Genomic DNA, 16,573 nt, shown 5'->3' with positions numbered 1-16,573 from the left:
TCCCCTCAGTCGAGACAAATACATACAAACGTGTTGATTTCTGATCACGTTGTTGCCATTGTTGATGTATTTTGATTGTTAATGCTATGTGGATCATACTTGTATGCTCTTAGTTCTGTTCTGATGGTTATTATGAGTGTTCATCGATGCACTGCTGCAGAGTCCGTGTTACTCTCACTAATGTGATTTCACGTTTGTTTTTCATGTTGCACTTTATGCTGCAAAACCAATTGCCCTTTGGGGGATGAATAAAGTTGAACTTGAACCTACAGCTCTTAAGAAACACGCAGTCACATGCTGTGGGACAAGACCGAACAAGACTGGACAAGTCTGAACAAGCAGCTTAGCAGATCCCGACCCTCCCTGCTTGTGATTTTGCCAGTAGTAGTTAAGACTATTCATTTGCCTCAGCAGCAGAATGGGTCAATAAGAATATAGACGAAGACCAGTTATTTCCGACATACTTTAGTCTCGTAGACACACACACAAGGGAGAACACACTGGCAAAGATTGCAGGAGAACATGCTTATCTCTGGCGCAGCTGAGCACCACACCAACTCACTGCAAACAGAAATCCTATTTTAGTGGAAAACAGCACCTCTCATTGTGCATTCTGAATTGCTCCTTGTACGTCACACGTGTATATCTGACTGGAGGTTAGCGAGAGGTTATACTGAGTAGGCTCCTCTGTGCAAAATGCAACACAGACACATTCTCACATTTCGTCAGCGGCGGCGCTGTGTAAAGTGGAACAACTGCGCTACTCACCTTCTAAACAATGCAACGAGTAACTGTGATACGAGTAATGTGATAAATTGTGAAAGGTGTACACGCATGCTTGGTGATTACTGAGAATCCTTGCATATTTTCCATGGACTAGAGGGCTGGGAGGCTGCATTTAAACACTTAAAAAGATGTGCTATATAGTTTGAGATACATTTTAAGCAGACAAACAATTTCTATGGTATACGTCAGACTCAAGTTTGTTTATTATTTGTCACAACAAAATACAGAATACTTTGATGAAATGCTTGTTTCTGTATGAGCCCCTGAGAGTGTGCTACATACGTAAGAACAAGTAAGTAAGTAAAAAAAAAAATAATAAGTTATTAAGAAGTAAGTAAAAGTAAGTAAGGGAATGTTCAGTCAATATACGTACATATATACAATACAGAGTCAAATGACAGTGAGGTACAATGCAGAAATGAGATGAGGTACAAAACTTAGGGTAGGGTGCAAATGATGTATGAATGTAGTGCAAATGAATGAATGAAGTTTATTTTACAGTCTTGTTTACAGACAAATCAACACACCCGTGTGGACTTGCAAAGAAATAAAAAATAAACAGAAAATCACAGATTTACATATTCAAGGCAAGCTCACACAAAATCAACGACCGAAAAAAATGGATAGGCTGAAGGCAGCACATGCTTATTTTTGCCTATCCTTTACACATATTTTAATATAAGAAATAAACACTTAAAATATGCTGCAAGATATAATTTTTTTTTAAAAGAAAAAACAAATGTTTGATGTTTTACTCAAAACTACTCCTGAATTATTTGATCCTTTAAGGATTTTTTTAAATCTCCCCTGAGAAGTACACAACTTCAACCAGTCACTAAGGCTATTCCATAATTGAACTCCCAAAATTGAAACACATCTAGCTTTTACATTAGTTCTTACCTTTTTACATGTTTTAAGAATACACAACCCTCTTAAATTATACTTTCCTTCTCTTGGTTGAAAGAGACATTGAATACAAACTGGTAGGATTTTACTCTTAGCACGAAAAATGATTTCCACAGTTTTTATGTACACCATATCTACAAATTTTAATGTGCAGGACTTTATGAATAATGGATTTGTCGATTCAAGGTCGATTTAATAATAGATAAATATAAAGTGTGTTAAAGTGTCTATAGTGAGTAAAGTGAGTGGTAAGGTGAGTGTTTGTTTAAAGTGAGTGTTTACATGTGGATGTGTGTGCAGTGTGTGTAGATGATGGGTTGTTACATAGTGCGAGTGTCATTGTCATTGAGCATCTTGATGGCCTGGGGATATAAGCTCCTTCCGAGTCTCTCTGTACTGGCCATGAGACTCCGGTAGCGCTTGCCTGACCGCAGCAGTTCAAAGAGGCAGTTGTTTGACTGGCTGGTAGAAATATCTGTACCTTGAGAGTGCCTATATGTTTATAATATACACAGATGATACATGTGATCATCTTCAGCATAATTCATATCCGTTTGTTTTGTCTTAACCCTTTCACTACCACACTACCAAAGGGTTAACCCTTTCACTGCAACAATACAGAAGGTTAACCCTTTCACAAACACACTACGGAAGGTTAACCCTTGTAGTGAAAGGGTTAAAGTTGTAGTTTGTGAGCAAACACCCCCTAAACCCCACAAGTTGTTTCCCCCGTGGCCCGATCACAAACCAGGGTGGATTACGTGATGCCGGTCTGATGTATGTTTTCATAACCAAACAATTCACAATATGTGTGCCTGGCTGAAGTGAAGAGTGCCATCTGAAAAATCACTGTGGTTACGTTATTATTAACACTTTGAATGCCCATCACGACATATCTCATGTTATCAGCCCCCCCATTGAGTGCCCACGACGAGAAATATCGTTTTATTTTTTTATTAGCAATCTGAATTCATATTTCATCAACCGAGTCTACCGTTGGTAAACCAGCCCCACCAGGCGCTCAGATGTGAAAAAAGCACCCCCTATCTTCTCCCAGATGGTAATGCACCCTTTTGGAATGGACTCAATGAAAATGGATGAGAAAAAAAAAACTCCGGAATCCACATTTTACTTCTCACGCATGTAACCGGAGCCGATCAGATTCATTGTGGACCCTCAGAAGAGCGTGTAATATGTCTTTACAGTACGTAGCATTGGATCAATAAAAGGATCGATTTTTGGAATGGCGATCAGGAATTGGAATAATCTTTTTGGATACCATCTGATCTCAGGTAAGGAATCTATTTTACCAGTCTTAGGATAATCAGACCTGTTTTCACTGAGATATAAGCTTTTCCCCTATGTGTGATATGGCTGTTTGAATGTGCGAGCGATCAGGAACTAAGAGAATCGATTTTCAGCTCGCGGCACCAGCGTGCATACGTACACATATACTATCGATAATCTAGCGTTTATTTGAAAACTATTCATAAATAGGCCGAAAAATGACAACGTTCTAGAATATTCCAGTTCCAGGGCGTTTATCACAGAATCTTTTTTTCCCCTTGAAAACGAGGGCTTTTCAAAATGCTATAAAACGGAAATGAACCGATAAAAAAACAATCCGCTTCGACAATGTTGACTGGAAAATGAGTCATTGATAAGCGACGGGCAGATTAGACACAGCCATAATTTAAAACATAGATTAGGCGATATTAACGTTAACATTGAAGTGGATGGTGGGCAGTCAAGCACTAAATGTGCGCCCCCTGCTGGGCACTGAAAGTGTTAAGGCTGCCAAAGGTAATGTGTTAACGTACAATTATTTTAACGCCACTATTTTTTTAACGCAAGATTAGCGTTTTTTTTTTTAAAAACATTACAAAAATGTACTTTTTCTTTTTTACTAGACTTCACTCAGGTGTAATATTGATACTCTCATTGATACTATGTTTGTTTCTGACTCAGAGAGAGAGAGAGTGAAAGAGTGAGTGAGAGAGTGAGAGAGTGAGAGAGTGAGTGAGTGAGTGAGTGAGTGAGTGAGTGAGTGAGTGAGTGAGTGAGTGAGTGAGTGAGTGAGTGAGTGAGTGAGTGAGTGAGTGTGAGAGTGAGAGAGAGAGAGGGAGAGGGGGGGGTGAGAGATGAGGAAGGGGCAAGAGAGAAAGAGAGCTGGGAGAGTGTGTGTGTGTGTGTGCGTGTGCGTGTGTGTGTGTGTGTGTGTGTGAAAGAGAGAGGGGGGGCGGGGGTGTGAGTCATCAGCCCTTGTGTGGGTGAATGTAACAAGTTAATAATAATAATAATAATAAATCAAATTTATATAGCGCCTTTCATAGAACCCAAGGTCGCTTTACAATCAGGACAAAAAATAGGGCAAGGAAAGTAGGGGGGGAGGGGGAAGAGGGGATGAGGGAAAGTAGGGGATAATGGACCTAATTTAATCTAAAACTAACTGATGGGGAAAGCCTTGGTGAAGAGGTGTGTTTTTAGAGCGGATTTGAAGGTGTCCAGGGTTGGGGCGTTGCGGATTTCGGGGGGGGAGAGAGTTCCAGAGGGTAGGGGACGCCACGCTGAAGGCTCTGTCCCCAAAAGTCCGTAACCTGGTGCGAGGGATGGAGAGGAGACCTAGATCAGAGGATCGTAGGTTCCGGGATGGAGTGTACTGGTGGAGGAGATCAGACAGGTACCGGGGGGCGAGGGCATGGAGGGATTTGTAGGTGAGGAGCAGGAGTTTGAAGGTGATGCGGAACCTGACTGGAAGCCAGTGGAGATGGATGAGGGTGGGGGTGATGTGCTGCCAGGGCTTGGTGTGAGTGAGAACCCTGGCAGCTGAGTTCTGGACATACTGGAGCCTGTCCAGGGCTTTGCTGGGTACCCCGAACAGGACTCCATTACAATAGTCCAACCGGGAGGTGACAAATGAGTGGATCAGGGTCTCCGCCACAGAGTCTGAGAGTGAGGGTCGGAGACGGGAGATGTTCCTGAGGTGGTAGAAGGCAGACTTGGTGACAGATTTGATGTGGGAGTGAAATGAAAGTGTGGAGTCAAGGGTGACGCCCAGGTTACGGACTTCGAGAGACGGGGAGATGGAACAGCCGTCAACGTGGAGGAGGAGATCTCCAACCTTCCCGAGCAGTGCCTTGGGGGCCACAACCATGAGCTCTGTCTTTTTGCTGTTGAGTTTAAGTAATTTGGTTGCCATCCAGGTTTTTATAGCGTGGAGGCAGTTGACTACAGACTGTGGGGGGAGCTGGGAGGATGGTGAGGTGCTGATGTAGAGCTGAGTATCATCAGCATAACAGTGGAAGTCGAGTCCGTGGTGACGTATAATCTGACCGAAAGGGGAGCATGTAAATGGTGAATAGTAGGGGACCCAGCACAGAGCCCTGGGGGACACCGGGCTCCTAACGTTTTCTTTCCCCTATTATTTCATGCACACTTTATTCATCGTTTTAAATTATTATTTTCTTTTAAGTTTTTTTGTGCATCATTGTTTTGAATTTGATGCAAATGTGCAATGCATGAGGGTCATCCTTTTGTGTTAGAACAGATAAAAAATATGCGATTAATCGCGAGTTAACTATGGACAATCATGCGATTAATCAGATTAAATATTTTAATCGATTGACAGGCTTAGTTATTATGTTTTATATGTTTGGTTCACAGTGGGTAAAAATTATTTTGTGTTTATATAATTATCAAATATAGCCTAATACAAATAAATATGTTAATTTCTCCCCCCAAACTGCAATATGCAGCTTCAACTAAATCAATAGTATTGGGAATACAACTGCACAACTAGTCACTACAGCCTAGAGAGGAACTTTCTTAGTATTACAATCATCAAGTCATGAGGGAAACAAGGACATCGTCATGAGAACAAATATTCAACGTGACTTTACTTAAAAAGGACCGTACCAGTACAATTTTTACTTCTCAGCATTAGCAGAGATCGACTCCATCTTAAACAAATGTTGTGTATACACTGTATACTTTAGTAGATCTCAGCCTAGGGCTGGGCGATAAAACGATAACGATAACTATTGCGATAAATTAAATTATTTCCTCGAAATAAACATGAAACGTGGTCGCAGGAGATGGCCGACAGCGAAGGAGACCCGCGGTGCACCTCTGGGTAGAGAGGTAGGACTCTAGTAGTAAACAAGGCTGGCTAGGATCATTAGCTTGCACGCAGCTATTTTATAGTTTAAGTGCGGAGTGGGTGTATGGCGTGAATTCTGAGGCCACGGTTAGAGTAGTGTGGGGTATGCGGTGGACGTCGTTACAATGTATTGGGGCGGAATGTAGTATTTTAGGGTGATAGTTAGTACATTGGAAACAAGGCTGGCTAGGATAATTAGCTTGCACGCCGCTATTTTATAGTTTACGTGCGGAGTGGGTGTGTGGCGTGAATTCTGAGGCCACGGTTAGAGTAGTGTGGGGTATGCCACTACAGACTTGAACCACACAATGCATATTATATTATTTATATCTTCTTCCCCGCAGAGCGCAAGACCAACTTCCTTTTCCCCGTTTACAAATTCACACATGTCTGAAGTGTAACTTTCAGTTTCAGCCAATCGTTGACCTCCATTATACTTTGGTCCTGACCTCCGAGCCGTCAATCACAACAGAGCCAAGGGTGGCGTTGAGACAAATTTTACACTTGGAAAAATAGTGTGCTGCAAGAACTTCAGCATGAAGAGGGCTTTTAATGACACAATGAGCTTTAACTAATGTTGACACACATGTTTAGGTACATTCTGTAATGTTTATTGAATATGGACAAAATGTAAACAAACACGATATCGCAGAAATAAAGCAATTGTTGAGAAAATGGTTGAGGCTGATGGCGATGTTGACGACGGACAGTGACATGTAGTAACACTGGTCCGGGCTACAGCCACTGAAAACTGAAACCCAGAGTTAGCCTGGGTAACTGGAAATAGACAACACCGCAGAGAGCGGAAGACTGACGATTCTCACGAGTCATAGTAAATAATACACTAAGTGGAGAGGAAGGAAGGCAGGAATGAGAGCTATTGTGTACAAAATATTTTAGTAAAATGCTTTGTCGGGATCCAGTGTCTGTCGGTTTACTCGTGTAAGCAGCTACTGCCCGAGGTGGAGTGTCATTATAATTTATGACAACACTTGTGAATGTCACGCCCGTAGGGAAACTATGGGAAACGTAATACAACAGTATATGTGCCTGTGACAAATATTTGAAAAACTCAACAGGCCAGTTTATGACAAATGTAAAAAAGGAAAAAAAGGCAAATTGTGTCACTTTGGTTCTTATCTGGACTCTCTCTAGACATCATAGCATCTCGTCAGTGAGATGCGTGAGAAGATGTCTGAATGAGATGCGTGGGAAGAGGCATGAAGAGATGCCTCTACACGTCTGCTTTGTTGGTCCTCGTCCATCTGGCTTGTCTATCACAGTTTGTTAGGATGATGTCCCTAATCCCTGTCTGTATGGCTGGACTGCATGGATTATGTTAGGATGATGTCCCTACTCCCTGTCTGTATGGCTGGACTGCATGGATTATGTTAGGATAATGTCCCTAATCCCCCTGTCTGTATGGCTGGACTGCATGGGTTCCAATTGTTTAATGACAAATTGTGTCTTGTCTGATAATGCCTTGCTGTCTACAACTGTGTCTTGTCTGCTAATTGCTTATGTTTTGTCATGTATAATTGTCTGCTTCATGTGTGCCTTACTGTGCTAGCTATTTTGCTTACTCTATACATGTTTTGTATACTTTGCTTTTATTGGCTTGTATGCAGTTATGTCTCCCTGTTTAATGGCTATAACATAATAAAAATACAATTATTTCGGAAATTCATCTGCTGTGCCTTACACTCATTATGGGCTAATATAGGGATGTTCGATATTGGCTTTTTTACCGATATAGTCCAACTCTTAATTTCCGATACCGATATCAACCGATAACGATATATGCAGGGTCCCCCCCCCCCCCAAAAAACGTAATAATTTCAGATAATTAACATTACATATCTCTTGTTGTGGAATTAACAACATTATGCATACTTTTGACAATAAATAAAATAATTTGTTCTTACTTGCTTGGGTAAATAAAGGTTAAATAAATGTAAGAAATAGGCAGATAATATCGGACATCCCTAGCTAATACCCATTTTGTCTTCATGAACAAATGCCCCGACTTCTGAAACTTCCAAGGGAATATAGTACACCCCCGACAGCCTACAAGCCCAGCCCAGGTTTTATTGGTATGTACCGCATATGTCATTATGGTTTCATTGTATTAACATTAACATGCCAGGGAGTGGGCCTCTCAAAAACCTGAGCTGACTTCACTGTGTTCTTGCTGAGTAATTGTTGACCGGAGTGTTGGACGTCCCGTGACGAAGGCCGGGAGATTGCGACCCCCTCTGCGTGCCCCCCTGTCTTCGGAGGTCTCGTAGTGGTGACCGGAGTGCCGGATGTCCCGCGATGATGTCGGGGAGTTCGCGACCCTCTCTGCGCCACCCCCCTTCCCCCTGTCTCCGGCTGTCCCTGAGCAACGACCGGAGTGTTGAATGTCCCGTGACTAAGACGGGGAGGACGTGACCCTCTTGCGCCGCCCCTGTGCCTCAAATAGATCCGCTATCAACTCTATCTTTAATCTTTCAAAATGTTCAGTTGCTATCGCTATTAGCTCTATCTTTAATTTTTCAAAATGTACAGTTGCTATTGCATGCACTCATCTGTGTTTCACCACACACATGAGTGCATGCTTACCAACTGTCCATCTGCAACACTACTATCACCGACATCTAAGAAGGGAGATCCCCCCTTGAACGGCCCTTCTAAGGTTTCTCTCCTCCACATTGCCTGTGGAGCTTTTTTCCCTATTGTTAGGTTTTAGTGAGTTTTTCCTTACCTTCGCGTGGGGTATGTCTGGGAGTGCTTGCATTCTTTCATTTATTTGCATTCATCTAAAAAATGTTTGGACCCTATGGTGTTCTTGTTCTGTTCTTGACTTATTGTTATGTTGTCTTCTTGACTTGTTTAAAGAAGACCTGTACGGCCCATGGGGACATTAACGTGTGTTGTCGGGCCCTATAAATAAATTTGATTTGATTTGATTTGATGGAGATTGAGACATATCCTCTTATAATGAGACATATCCTCTTACAATGTTTACTTGTTCTGTTGTGTTTTTGTATGTCCTGTATTTATTTAATTTTTGTTGTTGTTGTGTGTCATGTGTTACATTGCACAAAATGTGGGACCCTCTCGAAAACGAGATACTGTATCTCAAGTGGTTTTCCCAATAAAATAATTTCAATATAACATTAACTCCATACAATGGATACACTCTTTCCAGGTTAAATGAGAAGGTATTTGCTAAAATAATGTTCTTAAAGTAAAGTTCTAATTAAGTGCACCTATTCTAATAACCACAGTACAACATGTTATTGCTTTATACAACGGCATTCAATTGCCCTTTAAATGTAGACCTGAAAACTGATTTGGGATATCTAATCTGGACAGAACAGAATGCCATACTCGACTTTAACAAGCCTGCAAATGGAAAACCCATAGGTGAGCTCGACCCTGCTTAACACTTTGAGTGCCAACGACAAGATTTCTCGTCCTAACTCGCCATGCGCTGAGTGCCAATGACGAGTTCTCGTTATTTAATCGTTATTTCTTTTATTAGCGATATCCATTAATTTTTCATCCATCCAGCCTGACGTTATCATTGGGAATGGGTCTGAGCTCGCAAAGGGCAAATACCGCCGCCTATCGTCTCCCGGATGGTATTGCACATCATTGGAATCCCTCTGGCTGGGGCTGTGCATCAATCTAAGAAGTCCGGTCCAGGTTTTCCTTCTCGGGCATGCAGTATCTTTATAACAGATGGACTGGGGACACTCAGAGCAGCGTGGATTATGTGTTTTGGATATATAACGTTAGATCAATAAACACGATCAATATTTGCAATGGCGATCAGGAATTGGATTAATCTTTTTGCAGGACATCAGATTAGGGGTGGGCGATATATCGAGTATACTCGATGTATCGCGGATTGTTCTACCCGAGATGTAGTACTGTACTATATCGCGAACATCGAGTATTTAGTTTATATGGCGCCGCCCGCGGCCGAGAGACACTCGCAGTGCTTTCCTCGAGAAGGGACGGCGGAGCTATAGGCTAACGTTAGTGTAGTCAGGGCTGTACAGCGCAATATAATGTTGCGGTTGTAATTTCATTAGACAGACCAGCGCGGACCTTTAATAACATGTAATTTAATTGACACGAGCAATGAGCTAACGGTAGCTGCTAACCAAGGTATCCATTAGGATTATGCTAAGCTAACTAGCGATAGCTGGTAACCCTGGTAAACGGTCAAAGCGGACTCCACAAGACTAGTTCCATTCGTGAGGAAATGGGGTGGGTTATATTGACAACGCTTGACAACAGCAGTTTAAACATAACTTCATATTTATTAGTTATTCGTTTCTGTATATCATTCAAGTTCCATCTCCATCTCTTCCTGTTTACATTAGAGTGTGACGTTATCACCTACGGCAGCTTAGACGATCAAAATGCGAACCTAGAACAAACCCAGAGGGGGGGGGCTGGCTCTCTTGTTCATTCTCGCCCCCTCTCTCTCTCTCTCTCTCTCTCTCTCTCTACATTCAATGATATAAAGTAGCCAAACGTTGCAGACAGTATAAATACTAACTGGATAGTTGATGATATAAACATTTAATTTCATTATCTGAAATATTCTAAAATCATTAAGTCTGCTATAAGCCATTATACCTTTGTGTGTGATTATTATTTTCTCACATATACATATATATATGTGTGTGTTTGGCTAAAGTGGATAGAAAACACAGTACTGTGTAAAAGTCTTAGGCACCCAAGAGTTTTTATATAAATTGTCTTAGATGTAAATAATTTTTTTTATTAGTGTGTCAGTAGACTACTCTTAGTACATTTTCATTAAATTATTTTTTAAAGCATCTTCATGGTTTAATAATGCAAACATATGTTGCAGGGACTTATTATAATCACCATATTGGCGTGACTGTATGCATCAAAGGGTTAAATCAAGCATTTTTAAGTGATTTAGAGGAAATGTAAAAATATCGCGATATATATCGTGTATCGCGATATAGCCAAAATATATCACGATATAATTTTTGGCCATATCGCCCAGCCCTACATCAGATGTGAGGTAAGGACTTTATGTTACGAATAGGGATGTCCGATATTATCGGCCGATATTGGCATTAAAATGTGATATCGGAAATTATCTGTATCGGTTTTCAAAAATAATAATAAAATAAAAATATTATTTAACCTTTATTTACCCAGGCAAGCAAGTAAGAACAAATTCTGATTTTATTTATTGTCAAAAGTATGCATAATGTTGTGTTAATTCCACGACAAGAGATATGTAATGTTAATTACCTGAAATTATTCCGTTTTTTGGGGGGGAAACCCTGCATAATAATCGGTATCGGAAATTAAGAGTTGGACAATATCGGTATATCGGTATCGGTAAAAAAGCCAATATCGAACATCCCTAGTTTCACCGCCATCGGAGCGCACGTGTGTGTGTGTGAGGTTCGCGCCGACCAAAGTACGGAGAAGCGATTTTTCAGACCCCGCTTCTCTTCGTGCATAAGGACACATAATATCAATAATCTAGCGTTTATTTGAAAACTATTCATAAATCAAGCGACAAATGGCACGATTTCGAAGGAAATACATTTAAGCTCGATTTGCTGGAGTTTATTGAGATGAGACAGAACACTCTAGAAATATATTGATATTAATCACGGTATAAAATGGAAATGTATGTATGAAAAAATTATCTGTTCTATTGCTATTATATTTGATATGTTTTAAGCACTCGCAAATAAGCACTCGCCTATCCTACATTGGATAAAGCACTGGCACCGAAGGGCCATCAGCAGATGACCCTGCTTAACACTTTGGATGCCACAGGTCCCGTGGTTTAAAAGCAAGCGTATGCCACCACCCACTTCAATGATAGAGCACTCACATTTGTGAACGCATTTACTATATCTTAAATTATGGCTATGTGTCTAATATGGCCGTCGCTTATCAATGACTTGTTTGCAGTCAACATTGTCGAAACAGATTTTTTTTCTTTTTTTTTTTTAAATAATCGGTTCATTTCCGTTTGATACCATTTTGAAAAACGCTTGTTTCTTGAAACTTCCAGAAGATTTCAGAAGATTCTGTGATAAACGCCCTTTACTGTAATACACAAAACACAGTGTCATCTTTCGGCCTATTTATGAATCGTTTTCAAATAAACTGTAGATTATCGATAGTATATGTGTACTTACGCTATATAAGCGGGCTGAAAAATCAAATATCTTATTTCCTGATCGCACACACACACACACACATAGGGCCCACGTTGATATCTGTGAAAAAATATCTGATTATCCTAAGATTGGTAAAATAGATTCCTTACCTCAGATCAGATGTTCTCCAAAAAGATTATTCCAATTCCTGATCGCCATTCCAAATATCGACCGCGTTTATTGATCCAACGCTGGGTGGTCGAAACACCGATTCCACGCTGTTCTGATGGTCGAGAATGAATCCGACCGTCTCGGGTGACTTGTCTGAGAAGTAAAATGAGGAAGCAGGATTCCCCCCCCCCATGCTTTTCATTCAGTCTAATCCAATGGGGTGCAGTACCACAGGGAGAGACTATAGGGGGCGGTATTTTCCCAATGGAGCTCAGAGAGAGTTCCAGTGGTAACGGGAGGCTAGATTGATGAAATATGAATAGCTAAAATCGCTAATAATAAAAAATAAAAAAAACTATTAAAAACTAGATTTCTCGCTCCGTGGCACTCAAAGTGTTAATGTGCTACCTGGCTATAGTCTGGCCCTCTTATTGTGCTACCTGGCTATAGTCTGGCCCTGCTTCCTTAAGCTGCGACAGCCCGCCGGCGAGACGTTTTTCGGACTTTTTGCAACCGTCACTTTGGCGACCCCTAGTGGCTCGGGTGTGCATATTTTGTAATTTTGTGCATGCAGTAGGAGTAGAAAGACGTTGGGAACTAGGCTAATGGAGGAACCTACTTCCAGTGACAGACGCTAAGCTAGGCTAACGGTGCACGTCTTCCTACTCCTACTGCATGCCCAGAGAAGAAAAAAGGTATGTATCTTCTTGTCTAACTCCAGGGTAGATGGCAAATAAGCAAATTTCCCAAAATGTCGGAGTTTTCCTTTAACACACATGCGAGATGGAAGACCCACAGGAACACGCGCATTGCGTCTCCTGCTCAGCTCTGCTGAGCTCTGACAGAGAGGGAAAGACAGACTGCCCTGCCCTCTGCTGGCGCGTGCTGTGCACTACAACCAATGCCGTCCCTGTTAAAACTCTGTGTCAGTGTAATAGAAAGAAACGCATCTGTGATTTGCCGCACAGTCTGTGACGTCACGGTATTGAAAATCATACCGACGGGATTTCGAAATACCCTGGTATACCGTAATACCGTCCAAGCCTAATAAGAGGTTAACGTGCTACCTGGCTATAGTCTGCAACACAAGCCACTGGGAATTACCCAAACCTAGCGGTAACAGACAAGATGCTCCTTATGTTTAAACGGTGCTCTTGGTACATTTATGCATATGTATTGGGAATGCCCTCCTGTTAAGATATTCTGGGAAAAAGTAACCACTCAATTATCAGAATTTTTATCTCTGACCATACCTATACTGCCTTCTGTATTGTTGTTGAATGATGTTTCTCAGTTATCAACCTCTGTACATGTAAAAAGACTAATTTTGTCCGGTCTTACAGCTGCCAAAAAGTTGATAGCGTCACGCTGGATTCAACCGGATAAAATGTGCCGGAAGGTGTGGGTTCTAACTTCTTACCTATCTCGATGTGATTTATCTAGAGATATCTACTGCACGAATTTTAGGTGTTAATGAAGCCAGCATAGCAATCTGGTTAGCTGTGGTGGAGAAGATAAAGGGAAGCATATGAACTTGTAATTTCTGATGTTAAATGGAATAGTGGATGTATAGTCCAAGAAGGGGTCCTGAGGGGGGGGGGGGTGGAGGGGGAGGGAAGGGGAAGGAAAGAGTGAGGAAGAGCGAGCAAGAGCATTGTATTGTATTGTATTTATTATTTGTATGTCTTTTAATCTAAATTTATTTTGATTTAATTACTAGACTGTCATTATTGTTATTATTATTTCTGTCATTGTCCTGTGATTTAGCATTGATTTTTACTGTTACTGTATTGTTTGTCTAGTTTTATGTTAAAAAAGGGAAAATAAAAAACATTTGTTCAAAAAGAAAACCTAGCGGTAACTTTGGATGGAAAGAAGTATAGGCTACTTGACACCAATAAACTTTAAATGAAAACAAAAGTATTATTTAACCTAACAATATCAGTCCTGTTAAGATGACTACAGGCATTGTGATGCAAACACTAGTGGTTAAATAAATGTAGCAAGTTAAAAACAAGTGATGTGATGAGAAAGCCTACTTATTATATAGAGTTTTCATTGGCTAATCACAACGCATGCAGGCTATGGATGAAATGCTCTAATTTTGTAAATATGTACATAATATTATAGTACATTAAGCAAAAAGGGTTAATTTGGCCTCATCATTAAAGTTTATGGTAGAGTCCATGAAAGACTGAACAAACATAATAGCAGCAGGGTAATATTGGCCGAAATCAGACTGATGCCAATTTATTTATATAAAAAGAAAGATTTCAGCCTAAATCTGCCCAACATAATAATGATCTACCCCTAGTACACAACCTCATCTCCCAAGTATGCCTCTCTTATGTCAACATGTCGGGGTGTACATTCCTTTTAGGCCAACAGTGCAGCTCTCACTCACCACTCAAAGCAGAGGGTGAGATGGCTAGCTCTGAGGTGTAGGACCTAATGAACAAGCGCATCATTTGGGTTTGCACTTAACACGTATATGACAGTCGTGTACTTGTACAAATTAAGAATAGAGCTTTGCCATTAATGAAAACGTCCTTGTCCACTAGGCTGGTGGTCCTAAAATTCAGCTACCGTATTCCCAAAATAATCCCTTTTGAGAATATTTTCCTTCTGGAACTTTCGGCTGAAGGACACCAGTGGACCTTATGATAGGGCTGGGCGATATAACGATAAATATCGCGATATATTTTAATAATCGATATCGAATATCAAAATTTAAAAAAAAATCTAAAATCGTTTTTTTTTTAATATATATATATATATATTTTTTTTTTGTGTGACCTGCAACATGGCAGTTTTAAAACCAGAGACAGTGGACAGACTTGTCTTTCTTGCCTGCAACTTAAAGTAATGGCTTTGCTTGTCCAAATGACAATACTGACCAAATTGAGATTTTTTTTTCTCCATTTATTTGGTTTGCTTTCTAATTTAAAATACAGTTTGAAACCGTCTGTACACAGTAGGCTATGTGTGCTAGCAGAACTAGACTCCAGTCACGAGTCACGGTGCACATGTGCAGTGGTTTGTCCACCAAAAAAGCGCCAAAAGATCGAAAATAAACTAGCAGAGCCACAACTGTTCAACTCCCCTGGAGCCACAGCCAGCAGAGAAGCCGGTTTACTTTCGCTTTTAAACCAACTGCAGCCTGAGAACTGGAATGTGAGGGGATGTAACACTAAACATGGCGGCAATGACAAAGAATTGCTGCAAAATAAACATACCGGTACATATGTTGTTTTAAAAAAAAAAAAAAAAAAAAAAAATTATACTTATAACAATTCGATAATTATCGATATCGAGAAATATGATAACATTATCATTATCGTTATCGCGATATGATTTTTTTCCATATTGCCCAGCCCTACCTTATAATGAGCAGGACTTAATGCCACTCACCTGTCAATGAACTGATCGATGATAACAATGTCTCCCGGGTTGATGCCCTCCCTGAGAGAGCCGCAGGCTGTGGTGACCAGTACGTGTGTGCAGCCCTCCTCTCTCAGTGCCCAGATGTTGGCCTGGTAGTTCACGTTGCTTGGCATTATAGTATGCTGTCTTCCATGCCTAAGGGTGGATTCGAAGAGGTAAGCTCATGACATGAAATCAGCTTTTAAATTCTCCAGATTCTTTTTGTATATATCATTTAGTAGAACCAGTTTCAGTGGGGGAAACAAGAGAAATATTTTGTCTTGTAACATTAAAGATTTGACAGGTACAAGATGCTGCCACTAGATGGTGTTGATGCATAAGATTTCAACAGCAGCATGAAGCAGTGGTACCCAACCTTTTAGGGCCAGAGGCCGAGGCACACCAAGAGTCAAACCAGAATCTCAAGGGACAACAAAAGTCAAACCAGAATCTCAAAAGTCAAGGCGCACCAAAAGACAAACCAGAATCTCAAGGCGCACCAAAAGACAAACCAGAATCTCAAGGCACACCAGCTTATGGTCACAGTAATACATAGAGAAGCAAGCAATGCCAAGAACAGCACAAAAAGCACTTCTATGTGGAAGTAATATGCCTCTGATGAACAAGTATTGAACAGTATTTGTATTCATCTCTTATCTGGATTAAACAAGTAGCATGTTCATTCATATATGGAGGTATATAAATATATTTCCCACTAGTTGTGAATAAGTGAGTGCCGACACAAATATGCATCTTGAATGGAAATTACATCATTTAGAAATGTTATGAAGCCTTGTGAAAAATTTATTGGTCTAAAATTCCATGGCACACTTATGGTTGAAAACCATTGGCATAAGGGATGCTTTCTCACCTGGCAAGGAGCACACATTCAACATTTTTGATCTTCCCCACTATCAGAGCATCAGAAGGCTGTTTGGAAAGGAACAAAATACGGCATAAATAAATC

At 40.7% G+C, this 16,573-nt stretch overlaps 1 protein-coding gene across 1 annotated transcript in view; it reads right to left on the bottom strand.

Annotated features, from left to right (window-relative positions):
- The window catches only part of LOC311231600 (uncharacterized protein), a 60,079-nt gene that overhangs the window by 27,596 nt on the left and 15,910 nt on the right, over positions 1-16,573 (bottom strand). Inside the window, exons 5-6 of the mRNA XM_084318228.1 lie at positions 16,478-16,536; positions 15,595-15,762 (exon numbers count right to left, since the gene is read on the bottom strand). Coding sequence (XP_084174354.1) covers positions 15,595-15,762; positions 16,478-16,536 — 227 coding nt within the window. The remainder of the gene's footprint in view (positions 1-15,594; positions 15,763-16,477; positions 16,537-16,573) is intronic.

The sequence above is a fragment of the Notolepis coatsorum genome (assembly GCF_963971535.1).
Source record: "Notolepis coatsorum genome assembly, chromosome: 7".
Taxonomy (NCBI): Eukaryota; Metazoa; Chordata; class Actinopteri; order Aulopiformes; family Paralepididae; genus Notolepis; species Notolepis coatsorum.
The sequence above is the reverse complement of the archived record's forward strand: the minus strand, read 5'-3'. Positions and strand labels throughout refer to the sequence as shown.